Below are 20,075 nucleotides of genomic sequence, written 5' to 3' on the forward strand. Positions count from 1 at the left end.
GCCAACATTAATCGTGATGCTCACCTTAGCAAGCACAACTAATATGGCTATGTGTCAAAACTTAATGAGCTGCCTTCCCACCTAGACAGCATTCTGAGGGATCATAGCTGCATCTGAACGCTTGAATCGACCATTCCAACACCACTGTCTCGCATCACTGGCTTGCCAAACTTGTGTGAATGAATCATTCACCTAACGAATACCAAGGTGTGCTAGTTAGGGCTGGGCAATTTTGCTTAAAATAAAAATCTCGATTAATTAAACATTTTAACTCAATTCCGATTTATAAATGCTTATTTTAGTTTATTTTTCGCGCTCATAGTGCCCTGACAAGGTTTGTACAGTAAATATGCTCACATATTACAAGTGAGAGATGTTTGAATGAAGGTTGCATTACTTGATTTTAAATAATTAAAGGAAACACACACTATCTATGATTATTTATTGAACATCAACGTTGATCACCTGAAATCAAAACACACATTGCCTAAAACCAAGTCACTTTTTTCCTTATAAAATAGTGCAAAATAATAACTTGCACTTTTGGAAACAAATTTAATTATTTTCAATGTTTTTTCATATTAAAACTATAAAAAAAACAGCATCTTTTCTAAATAAAATATCCTGTAAATAATATTTTAAACAAATATTTAAATGTAAATAATAATTTTAATGTAATGGAAAATGTGCCGTCTCAAGGCATCTCTGGTGGAGCTTCCAATCATTATCAATTTAGTGCAAAGTAAGGCTCAAGAATGGGTCCATCGTCCTACTTGACCATAGATCAGATGTGGCTGCAGGAGTATATATCAGCCTCAGCCTTTAACAGAGCAGGGTCACGTGACTCCAAATGGTAGAGAAAGTAATTGAAAAAATCATCTTGGAAAAATTAGATCAATTATAGGTTCTGAATGTTGATTTCTTTGGTTCCCTCGCTCACTGCGGGGTTGTAAGCCACCATTTTTCCTCTCCTTTTATCTTCTTTATTTTTCTATCTTCTGTAAAGCTGCTTTGAAACAATGTGTGCTGCAGAAAGCGCTATACAAATAAACCTGAACTGAAAAGGGACTAAATGGATTGCCAGTGCCAGCATAAGCATATAATCCACAAGGTTTATGTCACCGGATTCTCATTTAAACTCTTTTGTAATCTTATTCTAAAACTATCATCTGAAGCAAATGTGAGGTGCTTGTCTGTTCAAGGTGCTGGCTCTGTACTTGAAAGTTTTTTTTTTGGGAGAAATCAGAGCCAACATTCATAGTGATGCTCACCTTAGCAAGCACAACTAATATGGCTATGTGTCAAAACTTAATGAGCTGCCTTCCCACCTAGACAGCATTCTGAGGGATCATAGCTGCATCTGAACGCTTGAATCGATCATTCCAACACCACTGTCTCGCATCACTGGCTTGCCAGACACTTGCATCAAGACACTAACGCTTGCATATTGAGCAGCCTCTCGCTTTTTGAAATCAAATCATCAGGCAGAGATTCACTTCCCCTCGGCATCTTTAGGAAATGTCTAAAGTTGGAGTATTAAACTCAAAATGACCTGGCGACCAATGAGCCAAATTGAAGTCTTTTTTACCGTAGAATATTTTCAAGCCTCAAGCCTAGTGTGCTGTAACTTTGAATGTTGATTAGTTGCCTAATGATGCCTGAGATTGTATTCATGCAATTTTTCCTGTTTACAGACTGGTCAGTTCAGTACAGTATCTAGGCATAGGCAGTCATCTAGGGTGCCACCAGTTGCCCCACCGAGAGGAAAAATGTAGTACTCTCCATGGTGATAGCGGCCGATGCTCAAAGAGGCAATATAAAGTTTCTCAAGAGCGATTTTTGAAGGGGACACAAATAATTCTGCTAAAATAGTACTTTTAAGTAACCCCTGCATTTGACAACTTGGCATAAGAGGCGGGCGCTCTAACGAGGACGCTAAACACTTTCGACTCCAGCATCTGAGAAGCAGAGAAAAGCAGAGAAATCTTAAATGTAGGCCGCAAGCTGGTGTGTTTGCACTGCTGTAGACATTATTATCCATCAACAAGCAGCTAACGTTAGTATTGCGAGCATAACATATCGGATTCATTGAAAAATACACTGGAATCATCATCTCTAGAAAATTATCACTTCATATATGAATAAAATAGCCTTGCTGGAGTTCCACAACTATTAACTTTGTTCTCATAAACAGAAAGCAGCATCTTTCAGAGGAGGAGGAGAAAAAAGAAGCTTGGTAGTTTTTAAAAATAGAGCTCTAGGTGCGTCCCAAATCACATACTTATGCACTATTCTAACCCATTTAGTAGTATAAATACTGCAAGTGCACTCAAAAGAATTGATTTAGCTGCTACACATTTAAAATGAGTTGAAACAACACAATTCCTGAGATTACTTTTGGGACAACTTAATTGTTTTATGTTCAAACTGCTTAAATTTGTTACGGTAACTTAATTGAATTGTGAATGGAATACTAGATTGTATACTAGTTTTTAAAAAAGAGGGTATTCTGCCAGTTTACTCCTTATTAAAAACTGTATTGTGTACCATGCATAACTTTTATAAATAACATGTATATTTAGATTACTCTTTCCAAAAATTGTATACTGCATACGAGGAGGAGGTTAAAAAAGTTTTTAAATTGTTATCTTATTTTTGCCTCATTTGTGTTGTTTTATTACATACACAACAATTTAGAGTATAAAGCCATGGTCAGATCACACGATTTTGTTACGATTGTGACACTATTTCCTTGACGTAGGGTGTCAAGGGGATTCATAAATGACAATTGGACGTCATGACACAAGATTCAATAACTTCTTCTCGTGTAATGTGGCATAGTTCACGAAAACCAATACCATGCCTGTCCAGCATGTTTAATTTTTTTCTCCTTCTTCACAACGAGTTATTAGTTGTCTGCAAGCATCAGTGTTTATTGAGATTGACATAAGATAAAAAACATTAAATAAATAAGATAAGAAACATTGTTATAGCAACACTTGTGACTGCTTTGGAAAATAATGCTAGTCGTAGATGTTACAGGATGACTGATCGTGAAGGAACGTGTAGTCTGGAACATTTGTTACCCACGACAAGTCAAGATTTTATTAAGAAAAAAAATCTGACAGTGACTTTCGTAAACGACAATAAAAATCATGTGATCTGACCGGGGTTTTAAACATTGTTATTTACAATTTGCAGGGTGGTTTTTAATCAGTTTTTAACCTCAGAAAGCAATTGGAATTACATAACAAAATAGTACTTCATAGTAAATACTATAGTGTTTTTGGATTATACTAAAGTAACGTGTATTATATTTTATGTATTATAGAATTTACAACTTGAAGTTTGAGTGAACTGGACGTTGCTGAGACTTTAATTTCGATATGTTTTATGTACTTCCGTTTTATATGGAATATTGGCAAGGCTTTCTTTTTGCACATCATTCCCTCATAGCAAATGAATTGTAAGGGGAGCGTGGTTAAGAATTTTGGAAAGGAAATATTCAGATATTGAAAACAAACAAAACAAACTTTTTTCCTGTGGATTAAGTTGAATGAATTATTCACCTAACGGTTAACAATGTGCGCTTGTAAAATAAACATTGTCAATTTTGATTTCACACAGACTTTAATGAATGCTACATAACTATTGTGAACTGATATACTCTAATAAACAGCATTATGATATTTTTAAAGTGTATGAATAGGGTTGGGTGATATGGCAATTCTTTTCCATATTGAACAATAGCGATATATATTTCAATATCAGTTGTTAATGCTTCCAGATTTCAAAGAGTCTCCAACAATGACTGAAGCCACAAAAAATAGAGGGTCCATAGCATAACCTATTTTCAGTGGCCAATAATTTTTGGCGTCTTTCAAAAATTTGCTGCATCTCTAATATCAACAGACTTGTAGATAACCATTGTTGCACATTTCTGTTGTGTGATTGGCTCTTAGATCAATATACAGTAAAAAAGTCCAGAACTTATCATTGTTATCGACATAGATTTTAGTGTGAATCGATATAATATAGTTTTTCAGCCCAACTCTAGGTGTGAACAATAGTAAACTCTCCCAGGCTGATAAAAAGTTTAAAAACTGGCCTTGGGTCAGGTAGACCAGAAACATCATGAGCTGGCTTTTGATGTAACACTTGATTCAAAGATGCTAATGCTCCTAATTCTTCCAAACAAACAACAAAAAGAACAAAAATAAAAAGTAAGTCACTCTGGATAGTGGTTAAATGAAGATGAACTAACTATATTTCACCAAGACAAAGTGCAGATAGGCAGTTTGCTATGATGTGAACACTGCAGGATAAAAACAAAAAAAACTTTTTAAATATGTTTTTTTAATCTCAAGTCATTTATTCCACACACAGATCAGATCTGAGAAATTTCTCTGAACCAAAGGCAGTTGTTGACGTGTTTGCAACGCCTACGTTGGCACATATTCTGCTTTGAGGTATGTTTCTGAAATATTCAGTAGATATTACTTCTGGATAGAGGGAGCTGATCAAAGTCAACACACCGTTTCCGTTAATTCCTTCAGTGTTGTGTGCAGAACAGAACGATGCAACATAATTTAAATGAGCTTCCACAGGGTTACAGAATAAGCTACAGGCATCTAGTCAGGATAAAAAGATCCATATGAACCCATTTGAAATGACAAACAGATGGTAATATGCTACAATGAAAGTCAAACTTTTAAGTATAACATAGGTTATAAAGTAAATTAAGTAACCTGAATGCATAAATGCTGACAAAATGTGATGTTTGATGCTTCTGGTACATGGTGCATTAACTTACTTTTCCAGTTATAAAATTCTATCATCCAAATAGAACCAAATCTAATATATATTTTTATGTTTATTGTGTTTTGTTTATGGTACATTGCATATACGTAAAATATTATAACCCAAAAATTTAGCTTTCGGTTTTTATTCTTATTCTTATTTGCAACTGTTCTTTATAATAAATGTAAATAATCGAACATTATTTAATTAACTAGTTAATTAAATTATTTCATTAACGTTAAGGTTATTATTATTTTAATTAATGCTAACGTTAACTAATAACATTCAGCATTTGCAGCATTTTACATCATTTATTATCGTAGATTATTATTTATTTTCACATACATCACACTAACTAATTTCAACATTTCATAGAATATATTTAATTATTTGGAACAAAATTTTTTTTACCATTAGTTCATGATACCTAACGTCCTTGTTGACCAGCAATTGTAAAGTGTTACCACCTAAATCGCAGCTTTTTTGGTAATCCAGTGAACAAAAGTGCTTTTGGTTATTACTAGGCTTTATTGAACATGAACAGGGGTGCTTTTCCGAAAACCATCGTTAGCCAACTAACGTCGCAAGTTCCGTCATTACAAACATAGTTCGTTAATTTGGCGTTTCCCAAATCCATCATTCCAACGAACACTCGCAAATTGCGTTGCAAACGTGTATGCTTGCAACTACTGTACACCTCTAGAACTGTAGTTAGAAGCATATTTCCTGGCTGTGTTCTATTCCCTCTTATCCCCCCTATGCCCTAATCTTTTAGAACATTCTAACATTTAAACTTGGAATTACTTTTAAAAAAGCATTAAAGTCATATCTCTTAGGTGTAATTTGCTTTCATAGTATTTTTTTACAGTTCAGTTTTAGTGATCTTTATGTTTACAATTGTGCTCTTTTCACAGTGCACTTTGAAAACACTAATGTAATTTTGAATACAGCTGTGGCTCATAACGAAAGCTATAAGTGACCTATTATTTAAAAGCGGAAATTATATTACATCTCCAAAGCTTGTGAAAACAAAAAACAAAGCATACGTAAATGCTTTTAATTTACAGTAGGTTATTTATTAAGTATCTGTATTGTATATGACATGGGCCTGTTGGTTAGAACATCTCTGCAGAGGTTTGCATACACTCCAACTGTAAATGTAAACTTTAAAAAAAAAATCCTATTTAATAATAATAATAATCCTTATCAACGTCATCATCATTATTAATATTATTAAAGTAGGATGTTTTTCAGTTCCTAATGAAAAATACATTTAAAATTTAATTTCTTAATAAATAGCCTCGTTATGTATTTATTTACATGTTTTATATATGAGATTACAATACATGTTAGCTCTTGTAAGTGATTTTATGTTTTAGAATAGAATATGTAATGTTTTCAATACTATTTGTATTATATTTAAAATAATATGGAAAGTGAGAGCATGTTTTTTACCGAAACTAATATTGGATTTTTTTTAATGCATGTGCGTGGAAAACAATATAATTCCACAAAGAAATTATGTGGGTTCTTCTAAAGAAGTTGTTACTCCACCCCATTTAGACCCACCACTATGGCGTTTTACGTTATAACTATGTGGCTTAAGCAATGGATCAGCGACAGAGAAACTACGAGTTTTGGGGAAACACTCGTCACTACATCATACTTTTTCATCGTACTATGATAGTTCAGCCGCGAGTTAGGTCGTTCTTTGGGAAACGCACCCTAGCACGATGGTTTAGCCACAATATACTTTAATTAGTCAGCTCTTAGATGACTGTGGTGTCCCTTTCTCATATGAAAAATGTATGCATCAGTTTCTTTTCCAGTTCCCCAAAATAATATGTCATTGTTTTTGTTGCAATTCCTGATTGTGTTATACCTTTAGTCAAATCTGACCCTAAAGTTCTTTAGATTCTTTTATTTTGCAAACCTTTTCGTTGACCAAACTCTTCTCAGATCTATGTCAAACAAAGATATTCACTTAGTTATTAATAGTTCTCGGATCTCTTTACCTTCTTGCAAAGGTTTTTGGGAATAATATGTTTGGTGACGTAGATTGGAAACAGTTTTGGCTTCTTTAGAAAAAAAATCTAATAAAGCCGCCAGAGTCTCAAATAAAATAATTCATAATTGCTACCCAATAAATACCAAACTAACATTGTTAAATAACAATGTTTCTCCTAAATGCTCATATTGTACTCAATATGTGAAACACTACATCATTTATTTTGGAAGTGTACTGACTGTAAAGTGTTTTGGGTTGACTTTTTCCAGTTTCATTAAAAAAATTCTTATTTCCAAACTTTCGTATTTCCCCAAAAATGAATTCTTTGGTTGCTCTTTAAACTTAGATCCTTCTCATTGTAAATTTATCATTAATTTATAGCTTTTTCTGGCAAAATTTTACATCTATAAATGTGATTTTCAATTTATATGTGAACTCCTTAAAGACTCTAACAGTTATACTGCATGTAAAACTCTCTCTTGGTGTAAATCATTTTAGCTTGTTTAATTTGCTGAAATTATTTATTTATGTAACCCTTTTTGTCTCTTTGTTCATACTGTATGTAAATGTTTTTTCTTGCATAATAAAAAAAATGGTTTAGGCCACTTCTGCTATTAACCACACAGCATAAGTGGAAGGATTGTGCATGTACCAGTCTGCAGCAGCAGAGGGCAGTGTCTCACAACACACCAAACACACGCGCGCGCGCGCACACACACACACGCACACGCACATACACACACACACACACACAGAAGCATGTGATCCGCCTCACCGCTACACACCATGAGCTGCATGAGAACGTGTGTAGTGTGTTGTAAACACAGTGTGTGAAAGGTCACCGAGTTGATCAAACAAAAAGAGAGAAAGAGAGAGACGAGGGAAAAGAAGCCCCTGACATTTTCACACTAAATTAGAACTTGCAGCTCAGTCCTCACAAATCCCTGAAAATGCCCATGCAAACAGTTTACACACACACGCACAGGCGCGCGCGCACACACTCACAGTACCCGGGCTCTTTCATAGTGAATCAGAAGAGGATACAGAGTTCTTTTCTTTATTGGATAGATTAAGGCTGAGTGATTTTCATTGCAGCAGAAAAACACGCAGCTTGAAAATCGAACTGCTGCACTCTTTCAAACGATCTCAGGTAACACTGCCGATCACACTCTATTAGATTATTTTCCTTCTGATAAATTCTGATGAAGCGTGATTAGATTAGACGCAGGTAAGATTAATCTATGCTGGGTGGGAACGCTGCTTTATATACTGTACTAAAGAAAGGAAACTTGCTGCAAACTCTGCCGTGACAGCGGCTGAAACAGACTCTAAAGGAAGCAACGACAGGATATGACACATGAAAACGAAGACAGATCGCGCTATCAGGCGCACCTATAAATCAGGCACTGCAGCGCACTCTCCTGATGAGAGAGAGAGAGAGAGAGAGAGAGAGAGAGAGAGAGACAAAGGGAGTGCAGACGAAGGACAGCACTTACTCGTAGACGCTTGTCCAGCCGTTCTCGTTGCTGATGGTGGCGAGCAGCCCCGTGTTGCCGTAATAACTGAGCTGCGCCAGGTCGTGCGCCAGAGCTGAGATGCGCTTCAGCATGCCGGCGTTGCTGATGGTCAGCCAGTACACCTGGCCGCCCGGGCTACGAGCCACAGGGGCACGCCATTAGCATCCCGCCGCAACTGCGCTATGGTGCCTTCCCTGTTTGCTATGCTGCTCAGGTGGCCCTCTGGGGTGTATGTGAAGTTAAGCAGGTAGTCTCCTGTCACCAGGCTGCGGGTGAACAGGTGAGTACCGTTTGGACTGAACAGATAGAGCTCTTGATCGGCCACGGAGGCGAGCTCGTACAGCCCCTCGGGATTGAACTGCGGATGGTTAGCGGTGAGCCGGCGAATGCGCACATTCCCCAGGTCAGCGATGCAGAGGGAGCCATTAGGAGAAACCGCCAGAGATGAGGGAGACTTCAGCTTGGCATCGCGAGCATAACCTCCGTCACCTGGGGACACATTCATGGAGAGAATGAGAGGGAGAAGAAGTGGAAAAAGGGAAGTCTAGTTCATTAGGCATTCAGTGTTGGGCTTAACGATTAACCCTCAGAGACCCGCTGCAGTAAAACTGCAACACTTGTCTATGGCAGTTAAATAATAAAGATTTTTCTCTAATTAAACCTGCATACAGCAGCAGCCAGGACTCTTAAATGTGTCATACCAACAAGTCTGGCAGGAAAATATTCACAAATTGAATCTCCCAGCATGACAGAATCACACAGCATAGTTGCCTAATGGCACACCGCTGACCATTTTGGATCAAATGCAGCAAAAAAAAATGCAAACTGTATATGATGCAATAGAAATATACACTATGTTTGAAATATGCCAGTACTGTAGTTTTCTGTGTATATCCAGATACTGTATATATACAGTTGAAGTCAGAATTATTAGCCCCCTTTGATTTTTTTCCCTTTTTTTAAATATTTCCCAAATGATGTTTAACAGACAGTCTGACAGTATATCTGAAAATATTTTTTAGTCTTAATTGTTTTTATATTGGCTAGAATAAAAGCCTGCCCAGTTAAACCTAATTAACCTAGTTAAGCCTTTAAAACGTCTCTTTAGGCTGCTAGAAGTGTCTTAAAAAATATCTAGTAAAATATTATTTACTGTCATCATGGCCAAGATTAAATAAATCAGTTATTAGAAATGAGTTATGAAAACTATTATGTTTAGAAATGTGTTGAAAAAAATCTTCTCTCCGTTAAACAGAAATTGGGGAAAAAAATAAACAAGGGGGCTAATAATTCAGGCTTCCACTGTATATAGTTTTATATATAGTAATACCAAAATATAGTAAAAATAAATAATAATAAAAAATATTTAGATATTATATATATTTTGCTACATTATAGAAAATGCTTAGTTACATATGCATATGTAATTGCAAAATGCATACTTGTATTAAAGTGATCGTTCAAATTGATAGGTACTTCCTACCATTGAAGTCAATGGCTACAGGTTTATATCTTTTTCAGAATAACACATTTTGTGTTAAACAGGGAAAAGAGGGTTTGGGAACACTTGTGGGTGAATAAGTAACACATTTAATTTTGGCTGAACTACCCCTTTAACCCAATGTTGGATCAAATATGGAAAAACCCAAAATTGGGTTAATTTATATAAAATTTAAATACAATATTTTAACACAACTGTTGGGTTTGTCCATATTTGACATAGCGTTAAGTTAATGCAACACAGATTTTTTTTGGAGTGTAGTGTTAATTGTCTTAGACTCATAGTTCAGAATTCATGCATCATTATAAAATAGGGCAATGCATAAAATAACAGTGACGTGATAAACAAAAATCCCTGTAGAGCCAGTGGAGTAAACTATTGATAAATTATTTAGTGATGATTTTCAGCTTAGACAAATAAAACATTAGTGTGTGTAAAAAAGGGCCACTCTCAGATACGAGGACATTCTCAAATGTCATGCATCTAGCTTACTGGAAAAGGCTTTTATAGAAATCTAACCACTGTAGACCTGTATGCATTCTGAAGCAGTTCTTCCAGGATTATGAAACGTCTCAATGCTGTGAAATTAACATATCCAAATTTCAGCCTCCCAGCTTCCTGAAAAGTTTGCTCAAGAAAGTCAATTTGTATACGGCTGCTATAATGAGATTTTGCTACTTTTACAAGCAGGTCTTGCAATTCTCCAAAATTCAACTCAAGTCAAAATATACATCAGAAATGACATTTAAAACCAGTGGCGTAACATGAAAAAACCCCACATCATCAACACGAAGAACACTCTCAGTAGGTTACAGAGAAAAACTACACTTTACATTTCTCTCTAAGATTTCCTCACCTGAAAAACACTCGCAGTTGGGGTCAATCTTGCAATCACATTCACTGGTCGCCCCCGCGATTATGATCATCTCTCCATTTGTGGATACTTCTTGCACACGGCTGTGTTTTCGGTCATCGGTTTCTGCGATGTACAGTGTGCCCTGGTGGCTGACGGCAATAGCTTTGGCTCCCTCCAGCACTGACCGCACTGCTGTTTTCCCCAGTAGCACCGGTTCAATACTGGCCATGGGGCAATGGATGGGTCGTCCCGCAACAACTCGCACTTGCTGAGACTCGCTGACCTGGAGCACAAGGTTATTATCGAGGACGTAGAGAGAGTTATCCAGCGGACTCACAGCCAGGTCTGTGGGCCACTCTAAACGCACCTGTGGATATACAAATGTATATTATTACATTTTATGAAAAGTGATTTTCAGATTGCACAGCCACTCTCGGCTGCTTATGGCCAAACAGATACACTCTCGCCGACTCAAAGGAAAGACAGGGTGTTATCTCATTTCGACCGTTATTATACTGATTTACATGTAATATCAGAGAGCAGGGCCGTTTTACATAAAATACAAAAGGAAGAGATGAATCACGGAGGAGTGTGAATATAGACAGCGTGATCGGCCTTGAACAAGTGATGCCGAGGAATAACTTGATATCATACTGTGACTCGTATTCTGTGGACATGGTTTGGATTTACACAATCTGAGAGAAGCAGAAAACGATTCTCTGGAAACTGTGGTGCACGCCGGTCATCTGGAGGTGAAAAACGGCAAAACTACCTTTCACAACTGGAGGTGGAAAAACCTCTTTTGCCTAGAAAAAACGAGGCCTGCTAAACTGTGAGAAGTAAAAGATGTGCCTTGCTTCACTGATCCATTTAACAATGCTAGTTTTGCTGCTTTGAGGTTTTTGTTTTGATGCATAACGTGGATCTGCTCTTGCAATGATGCAAGACATATTATTTGTGAATATAATATAATATAATATAATATAATATAATATAATATAATATAATATAATATAATATAATATAATATAATATAATAATTTAGTTATAAGCTGCCTTGCTAAATTTATTATTCTGAGTTTAAAAAATAAAATTGATTTGTAAATATACACACTAAAATGTCATTCAGCATAATAATAGTTTATATACAAATAATCGTTAAATGACATTGAAAAAAAAAACATTTAATGACACAAAAGACCACTTTTGCAGCACTAAAATAATTCCTTAAAATACTAAGCTTTACTCAGCTGGAAAATATGTTTTGATTATTTAAAACTATACTAGGGACAAATATATGACCATACAAAATTTTAAAGACATATGTTACACAGAATGAAGTTGGAGCATTGTTTAACAATAGTTCATTTACTTTTTACAAAAACGGTTTGAAACATTAAAGTAGCCTTACTCGAACATAAACAGCATCATTTTTTGTTTACTTTTGTAAATTCTATTTAGGCACACACCTAAAATGGAACGTCTTGTATATTATGTCTCATATTTGCACCAATCAAATTTCAAATAAAAATAAAAAAAATAAAAAATCTTCTGCTAAAAGGAATTTTTACATTAAAAACATGATAAATTACATATATGTAAAATATGGGTAATTCAGGGAGTCCCCAAGGTCTTAAAATGTCTTAAATTGCAAAAACTAAATTTTAGGCCTAAAAAGTCTTAAATTCACTGAAATAATGTGTTGCAGGTTTTGAATTGTTTTAAACAGATGTTCCTCTGTCCATTTTAAGGTCAAAATTATTAGCCCTTTTAAGCTATATTTTTTCCCGATAGTTTACAGAACAAACCATCATTATACAATAACTTGGCTAATTACCCTTAACCTGCCTAGTTACCTTATTAACCTAGTTAAGCCTTTAAATGTCACTTTAAGCTGTATAGAAGTGTCTTAAAAAATATCTAGTAAAAAAAACATTTACAACAGCTCTTGATTAATCTATCAGGGAAAGAATGACCTTCCATTTATATAAAAACTATTTACAGACGTAAGGGGGAGTGGACATAATATGTGTGAATAGGCATGAAACTTAAGGTTTTATAACAGAAACACATTAGGTTGAATTTAGGCCAAAAACCAACAAATACACTCACCGGCCACTTTATTTTGTACACCTGTCCAACTGCTCGTTGATGCAAATTTCTACTCAGCCAATCACATGGCAGCAACTCAATGCATTTAGTGGTCAAGACGATCTGCAGCAGTTCAAACCGAGCATCAGAATTGTGAAGAAAGGTGATTTAAGTGACTCTGCCAGATAGGCTGGTCTGAGTATTCAGAAACTGCTGATCTACTGGGATTTTTACACACAACTATCTATAGGTTTACAAAGATTGGTCCGAAAAAGAGAAAATATTTGTGGGAGCAAATGGTCTTGCTGATAGCAGAGGTCAGAGGAGAATGGCCAGACTGGTTTGAGCTGATAGAAATGCAACAGTAACTCAATTAACCACTCGTTACAACTGAGTATGCAGAACAGCATCTATGAATGGATAATCCATCAAATCTTGAGCCAGATGGGCTACAGCAGCAATACACCACACCGGGTGCCACTCCTGTCAGCTAAGAACAGGAAATTGAGGCTACAATTCACACAGGGCTCACCAAAATTGGAAAATAGAAGATTAAAAAAATGTTGCCTAGTCTGATGAGTCTCGATTTTTGCTGTGACATTCAAACGGTAGGGTCAGAAATTGGCATCAACACCATGAAAGCATGGATTCATCTTGCCTTGTATCAACGGTTTATGCTTGTGGTGGTGGTGTAATACTGTGGGGGATATTTTCTAGGCACACTTTGGGCCCAATGTGTCAAAAGCCACAGCCTACCTGAGTATTGTTGCTGACCATGACCATCCCTTTATGACCACAGTTTACCCATCTTCTGATGGCTACTTCCAGCAGAAGAACGCACCAAGCCATAAAGTGCGAATCATCTCAAACTGGTTTATTGAACATGACAATGAGTTCACTGTACTCAAATGGCCTCAACATCACCAGATCTCAATCCAATAGAGCACCTTTGGGATGTGGTGAAACAGGATATTCGCATCATGAACGTGCAGCTGACAAATCTGCAGCAACTGCGTGATGCTATCATCAAAATATGGACCAAAATCTCTATTCCGGGGAAATATTCCAGTACCTTATTAAATCTATGCTATTCTGAAGGCAAAAGGGGTCCAACCCAGTACTAGTAAGGTGTCCCTAATAAAGTGCCGGTGAGTGTATGTAATTTTCATTTTTCATGCAATTGTCTCTCTAATAAATATACATTTAATAATGTTAACTTGTCTTTTTAAAATTATGTTGAAAAGATGTATACAAATAGAGTTGTCTTGTTTGGCACATGAAAATATGTGACTATGAAATAAGTACATTAGATTTTTTTGTGACAAGTACGAAAAAGAAAAAACATTTATTGAAAAAAAAATTGAAGAAATCATTATTGTTAACCGCTGTATAATGGTCTTAAAGGGGTCTTAAAATAGTCTTAATTTGACTTGATGAAACCTGCAGAAAGCCTGGTATCGCAAGGGCTTGCAACTGAAGAAATATATTGATTTTGAACAATTCTGTCACTCACAGTCACTAAAATAACTATGTCAGCTGCTGTCTACTTTTAATAACACAAGGGCAAGCAGCCGTAGAACTAGTGTGAGGATGGACTGAAAAAAAAACAGCCCTTGGGAGATCTACACCAATGACATAGACCATTTTCCCATTAAATCCCCAGTAAAATAACTACACTGTGATCTATACCATTGGCCGGTAATATTTTAGTAATTCCACCATACCCTAATATGCAGCTAAGTAAAAAACACACACATATATATTGGTTCTATGTGTGTGTGTGTGTGTGTGTGTGTGTGTGTGTGTCCGTAGCTGCCCGACAGCCGGACAGTATTGAGTGTGAAGTGTGTCATATCCCATGCATGCTGGGAATTATGCAGATTTCAGTGCTTCTTTTACCCAGTGGCCTGCGGCACCTCATTTCCCCTTCTCTCTCTCTCTCTCTTTCGCTCTCCTTTTCTATCTCTCCTCACTGTCTGATTCTTATTCACACACAACACACCCAACCGGATGAACTGTGAAGAAGTGCAGTGTGTGTGTGTGTGTGTAGATGGAAGAGAGAGAGTGCGAGCAAGAGAGAGAGAATGAAAGAGAAATCAAGGGACAGTCTGCCAAAATTGATGCTATTCAGGAGCGGGAAGAATTGTGTCTGACTTTGAAGGGAGAGCAGTCCTGCAGATTTAATGAGGACACACTGAGTTAAACTGCAGGGGGAGAGAGAGAGAGTAAAATAGATTTTAAGAGCACTTTAAGAGAAAGATGTGGAATTGCCTTATGTTTGAGAAAAGCTTTACGATTTAGTGTTGAAAATGGACAGAGCAGAGAAAGGCGGAAACCTCAAAGGAGGGAGAGAGATAAAAGAAAAGTAAGGATGTTGCTGCAAGCTGTATAATGTAACTGTAGCACCAGAGAGACCTTCAGTATCAGCACTTTCTCACTCTTGAGGTGAACGGCGGAAAGTGTGTGCGCGAGCTTCCCGTGGAGCTGAAGGAAAAGGTTGAAAGAATGAGACAGGGAAGGAGAGAGAGAAGGAGGGTCGGTCCAGACTGGCGCTGTGTGGGGTGTGTATGAAGAGTTTCCTTCATCTTGCAGCTCTTCAGCTTCTCTGGGCTTTTATTCACTTCGTTTTGCGAGTGTGTGAGAAGACATACTGACAGATCCTTTTTCTGATGTCTGAACACAAACACAAAGTTAAAAGAGTGTGGGACTGCCTATAAGAACCTAATAGTGGTTATTAAACTGACAGAGGCAGGCCATATCCAAGAAATACGTTATGAGTGATGTGTAAATTTGTGTGTGCATAAAATATATACGAGGCTGGGTTAAAGTATCGATTTTACATTTAAATACAACCTTAGTTTGAATCATCTTAAAGGGATGGCTCACCTAAAAGTGTTTCAGGACATTTACGAGTTTCTTTCATCTGCTGAACACAAAAGAAGGTATTTTAAAGAAAGAAGGAAACCGGTAACCATTTACTTTCATAGTAGAATAAACAAATACTATGGAAGACAATGGTTACAGGTTTTCAGCTTTCTTCAAAAACATTCTATTTTGAGTTCAACAGAAGAAAGAAACTCATAAAGGGTAAACAGAGGCTAGCTAGCGAAGAGCTATGCAGGTGAACCTCACTCTGACCTCAAAAGGTGCACTAGCGACAGACACTAGGGGCCATGGTTTTTGGCCTCCTTGTCAGAGCAACTGACCCCTATACAAAGAATTGCTGGTTCGATCCCAGCTCAGAACGGGATGGGTGCAGTAGCACCGGTGTGTTACATGTGGGGGCTCGTCCGGGATGGGAGTGAGGTTTAGGGCAGTGATTGTAACTGAGGCCAGCAAGCAAACAGCTATGCAGGTAAATCTCACTCCTCTGACCTTAAAAGGTGCTCTAGCGGCAGACGCTAGGGGCCATGGTCTTTAGCCTCCTTGTTAGAGCAACCAACTTCCATACAAAGATCACAGGTTCAATCCCAGCACAGAATGGAATGGGTGCAGTAGGACTGGTGGGTTACAGGAGGAGGCTCGTCCGGGATGGGAGTGAGGTTTAGGGCAGTGAGTGTAACGGAGGCCAGCTAGCGAAGTGCTTTGCAAGAAACCTCACTCCTTTGACCTCAAAAGGTGCTCTAGCGACAGACGCTAGGGGCCATGGTTTTTGGCCTCCTTGTTAAAGCAAACGACTCTAATACGAACAATCGCCGATTCGATTCCAGCTCAGAACGGGGTGGGTGCAGTAGAACCGGTGATCTACATGTGGGGGGTCGTCCGGGATGGAAGTGAGGTCTAAGGGGGTGAGTGTAACGGAGGCCAAAGTAAACCTCACTCCTCTGACCTCAAAAGGTGCTCCAGCGACAGACACTAGGGGCCATGGTCTTTAGCCTCCATGTTAGAGCAACCAACTCCCATGCAAAGAAGTTCCCACGCCAGTTCGATCCCTGCTCAGAATGGGATGGGTGCAGTAGGACCGGTGGGTTACAATGGTTTGTAACAAGAAAAGGGTGAGAAAATTAGAGGATTTTCATATTTGGGTGGACTATCGCTTTCTTATTGATTTATAAATTTACCAAGATAAATCTTTTTTCAGTGTGTGTGATATTAGTTTTGCATTCTGCTAACTCAAAGGCATCATTTCAACCATGCTGTTATTTTTTCAAATGATTATTCCATGTATCGTGTTTACATGCTTTTAAGCAGCAGTGTTGAATCCGTGAAGCATGGGCAAAGAAATCATTATCATGAATATGCAATCTGTTTTTAATGTGATGCAACAGAAACACTTTGTAAATAACAGCAGAAAGCATCCATTTATTTTCAGATTTCTTTCACTGTGGGCTGCACTCAGTAACAGACACACAACATGCCAGTGTAGGCTGATGACAGTTCTTTCAACGAGTCTCTACTATATTCTTTGTGACTTAGTCTGTTAAACTAAGAAGGACTCTTATGAACAAATTAGTTTCTCTCAGTCAAAAAGAATAGCATGACCACTATGACCCCATTCACAAACAAATGATTCTTATGTTCAAGTTTTTTCTTTTTTGACGAATTGAAAGGAAAAAGCTGAGGCCACTGTTGTGCTGCTAATGCAACAAATGACTTGGTTCATTCGGTTCCTTTCTGCCAGCTAAAAGCATACAGAGCGGCAGTGTTATTTTGACAATCAACAAATGACTCTAACAAGTCGTTTCTTTTTAGTGATCAAAACATACAGAGCAACCAATGTTATTCTGATAATGAACAAATCACTCGTGAGCTGGCTCTTTATACCCAGGGACTGGCGATTAAAAATAATTGCAAAAATATCAAAGAAAAATGAAGGAGGTTCTGAGAAAAGGTCAAGCAACATTTGCTTGCTGAAGCCACATTTTGTTTCTAACGCAACAACATTCATGCATTATGTGTGGTTTATTCGGAGCCACCGTGTCTAGATTTGTTAGTATATGTGTGTGATGGTGTGTATTCACCTGGCTGATGTCCATTCGAGAGTCGCAGCTGATCGGCTGAGAAGACGCGAGTCCGTTTGATCCAATGATGGTTTGTTATCACTCCCTTGTCATCAATCTTACGGATTGTTGATCCATCACAAAGTAAATAAATCCGTGCTTGTCCACTGCAATACCTGCAGGACAATAGGACACACACATGCACACACAGTCATTTCTCTCCATCTCTTTCAGTTTTAATGTCTTTATTGGCGTAACAAATAATGCTGCATTTGCATTGCCACTGCATTTGCAGCTAAACGGCAGATGATGAGGAACGGTGCAATGAAGAAAAACCAGTTTGACTGTCTCAGGCAGTATATTCCTCTGTGTGTGATCACTCTGTTCTCAGAATCTTAAATGTATGCAAATTATCTTATGTATGCAGATTTATGCGAAATGACATCAGATATGCAAAAAAAAAATCTGTATTTCTTTTCACTGTTCATCCAATTTCTCTCTTTCATTTGTCTTGTTCTATTCGAATGCTTGCAAATCACCTTGAGGTGTGCAAGGCAACTCGCTTTTACATTTAAATCATGCCGTGCGCAAATGTGCATTGTTACAGTTTAATTAAAACTGATCTTTAGCACAAATACACCTCCAGGCCACTAACATCAGGAAACAATCGCTGGCCTCATTGCTGTCAAAGACTTCATTGCTCTTTATTGTTATTGTTTCTTTTGAGATGTCTGTTCCACAGGTCTTTAATAGCACAGAGTTTATAAGGTGCAAACTGTGCTTTGAATGGAATATTGGGCTACTGTTGTTCAGTATGCACCATATACTACCCCATAATCATTACTAGCATTTCACTTCGACAGGTTTTTTTTACATCTCATTGCACTATAAAGTCAGCAAGTAAGTATTTGTCATGGAAATTTGCAGTTGTGGTCCAGTTTTGTATCTGGGAGCATGAATTAGTCACACTTTACAATAAGTTTACATTAATTATTACATAATAATGAACAGTACTTGTACAGCATTTATTTATCATTTACTAGTGCATTATTAAAGGGCACCTATTCTACCCCTTTTTCACAATTTAATAAAGTCTTTTGTGTCTCCAGAATGTGTCTGTAAAGTTTCAGCTCAAAATACCCATCAGATTAATTATTATACCTTTTTGAATCTCAGAAGTTTGAGCTGTTAGAACTTTGTAGCTGTTTTTATTGCCTGTGCCTTTAATGCAAATGAGCTAGTTCTCACGGCCCATTGTTCTCACGTGCATGTCATAGAGATGTGTAGCCGTCATATAGATAAACAGCACAGCGACAGACAAGAATGAAGCAGATTTCCCTTACTACAGTAAGAACTGATATTTGATATATTTGTTGAGGAGTAAATTAAAGCCTTTCTGCAATGATGAGTGATGCACAATGTTGTTATAAAGTTCACGCACACACACACACACACACACACATACGTTTAACTTTTCACTGTTTTTACATGGCAAATGTGACAGGATACATGTCAAGGTTATAATAGTTTTGGATTTTTTTCATTATTTTTAGTTTTTAAACTATTTTTAGTTTTTATTTCGTTTTAACTTTTTGTTTTCAAATTCAGTTAATTTTAATTAGTTTTTAGAGGCAGATTTACTAGTTTTGCTAGTTTCTATATTTTGAAATTGCTTAGTTTTTAATAGTTTCAGTATTAGTTTTAGCTTTTTGTTTGTTGTTTTTTGTAAATTAAGATATTTGTTAGGTGCAAGATTCGGAATCAGTTCAGTCAGTTAAAACATCTCCATGATCTGAAAAGTTTTTTATAATTAAGTTTTGCAACCAAACTGAAGCATGATTCAGTTATTTAAATTCCATTACGACTTTCCGTTTAGAAATAAACTTACATTTGGCCAGATCCTCTTATTTAAGCCCTCGGTTTACTCGTGCTGCAGTTCAAGTGTAGTTCAGTCACATCAGGCTGTCATGTACTGTTGGTGTTCGGTTCACTGACTCACGCTTGCGCAATATTATCGGTTCACCGGTTCTCAAATCAGTTATCCGTGTTTACTGTTCTAATAACTGAATAACTCAGTATCTATTGGTTTATTTCGAGTCAGAGTGGTGTATCAGGCATGTAAAAAGTAAGTAGTTTGTGGATAAGTGCTTAACGTTTCTGGAGACTCATATCGTTTCAAATGATTTGGTTCGATTTGGTAAACTAGTTCACTTAGAAGATCCGGTTAAAAAGAATGATTAGTTCGCGATCGCGATCACTGATACAGAAATAAACCCATTACTGGGCACACATGTGTTAGATTACTACTTTAAGTGTCTTCTCGGGTCGTATTTAATGCTTTCACGTTTTTGTCACAGGAGCA

At 37.1% G+C, this 20,075-nt stretch overlaps 1 protein-coding gene across 1 annotated transcript in view; it reads right to left on the reverse strand.

Moving 5' to 3' along the window:
* Positions 1 to 19,007, reverse strand: part of LOC130228338 (teneurin-1-like) — a 51,279-nt gene extending 32,272 nt beyond the window's left edge. Inside the window, 7 exon segments of the mRNA XM_056456777.1 lie at positions 8,305 to 8,464; positions 8,467 to 8,814; positions 10,683 to 11,049; positions 17,735 to 17,806; positions 17,808 to 17,854; positions 17,857 to 17,889; positions 18,962 to 19,007. Of these exon segments, the coding sequence (XP_056312752.1) occupies positions 8,305 to 8,464; positions 8,467 to 8,814; positions 10,683 to 11,049; positions 17,735 to 17,806; positions 17,808 to 17,854; positions 17,857 to 17,889; positions 18,962 to 19,007 (1,073 nt within the window).
* Positions 19,008 to 20,075: the final 1,068 nt, after the last annotated feature.

This window comes from Danio aesculapii, chromosome 5, assembly GCF_903798145.1.
Source record: "Danio aesculapii chromosome 5, fDanAes4.1, whole genome shotgun sequence".
Lineage (NCBI taxonomy): Eukaryota > Metazoa > Chordata > Actinopteri > Cypriniformes > Danionidae > Danio > Danio aesculapii.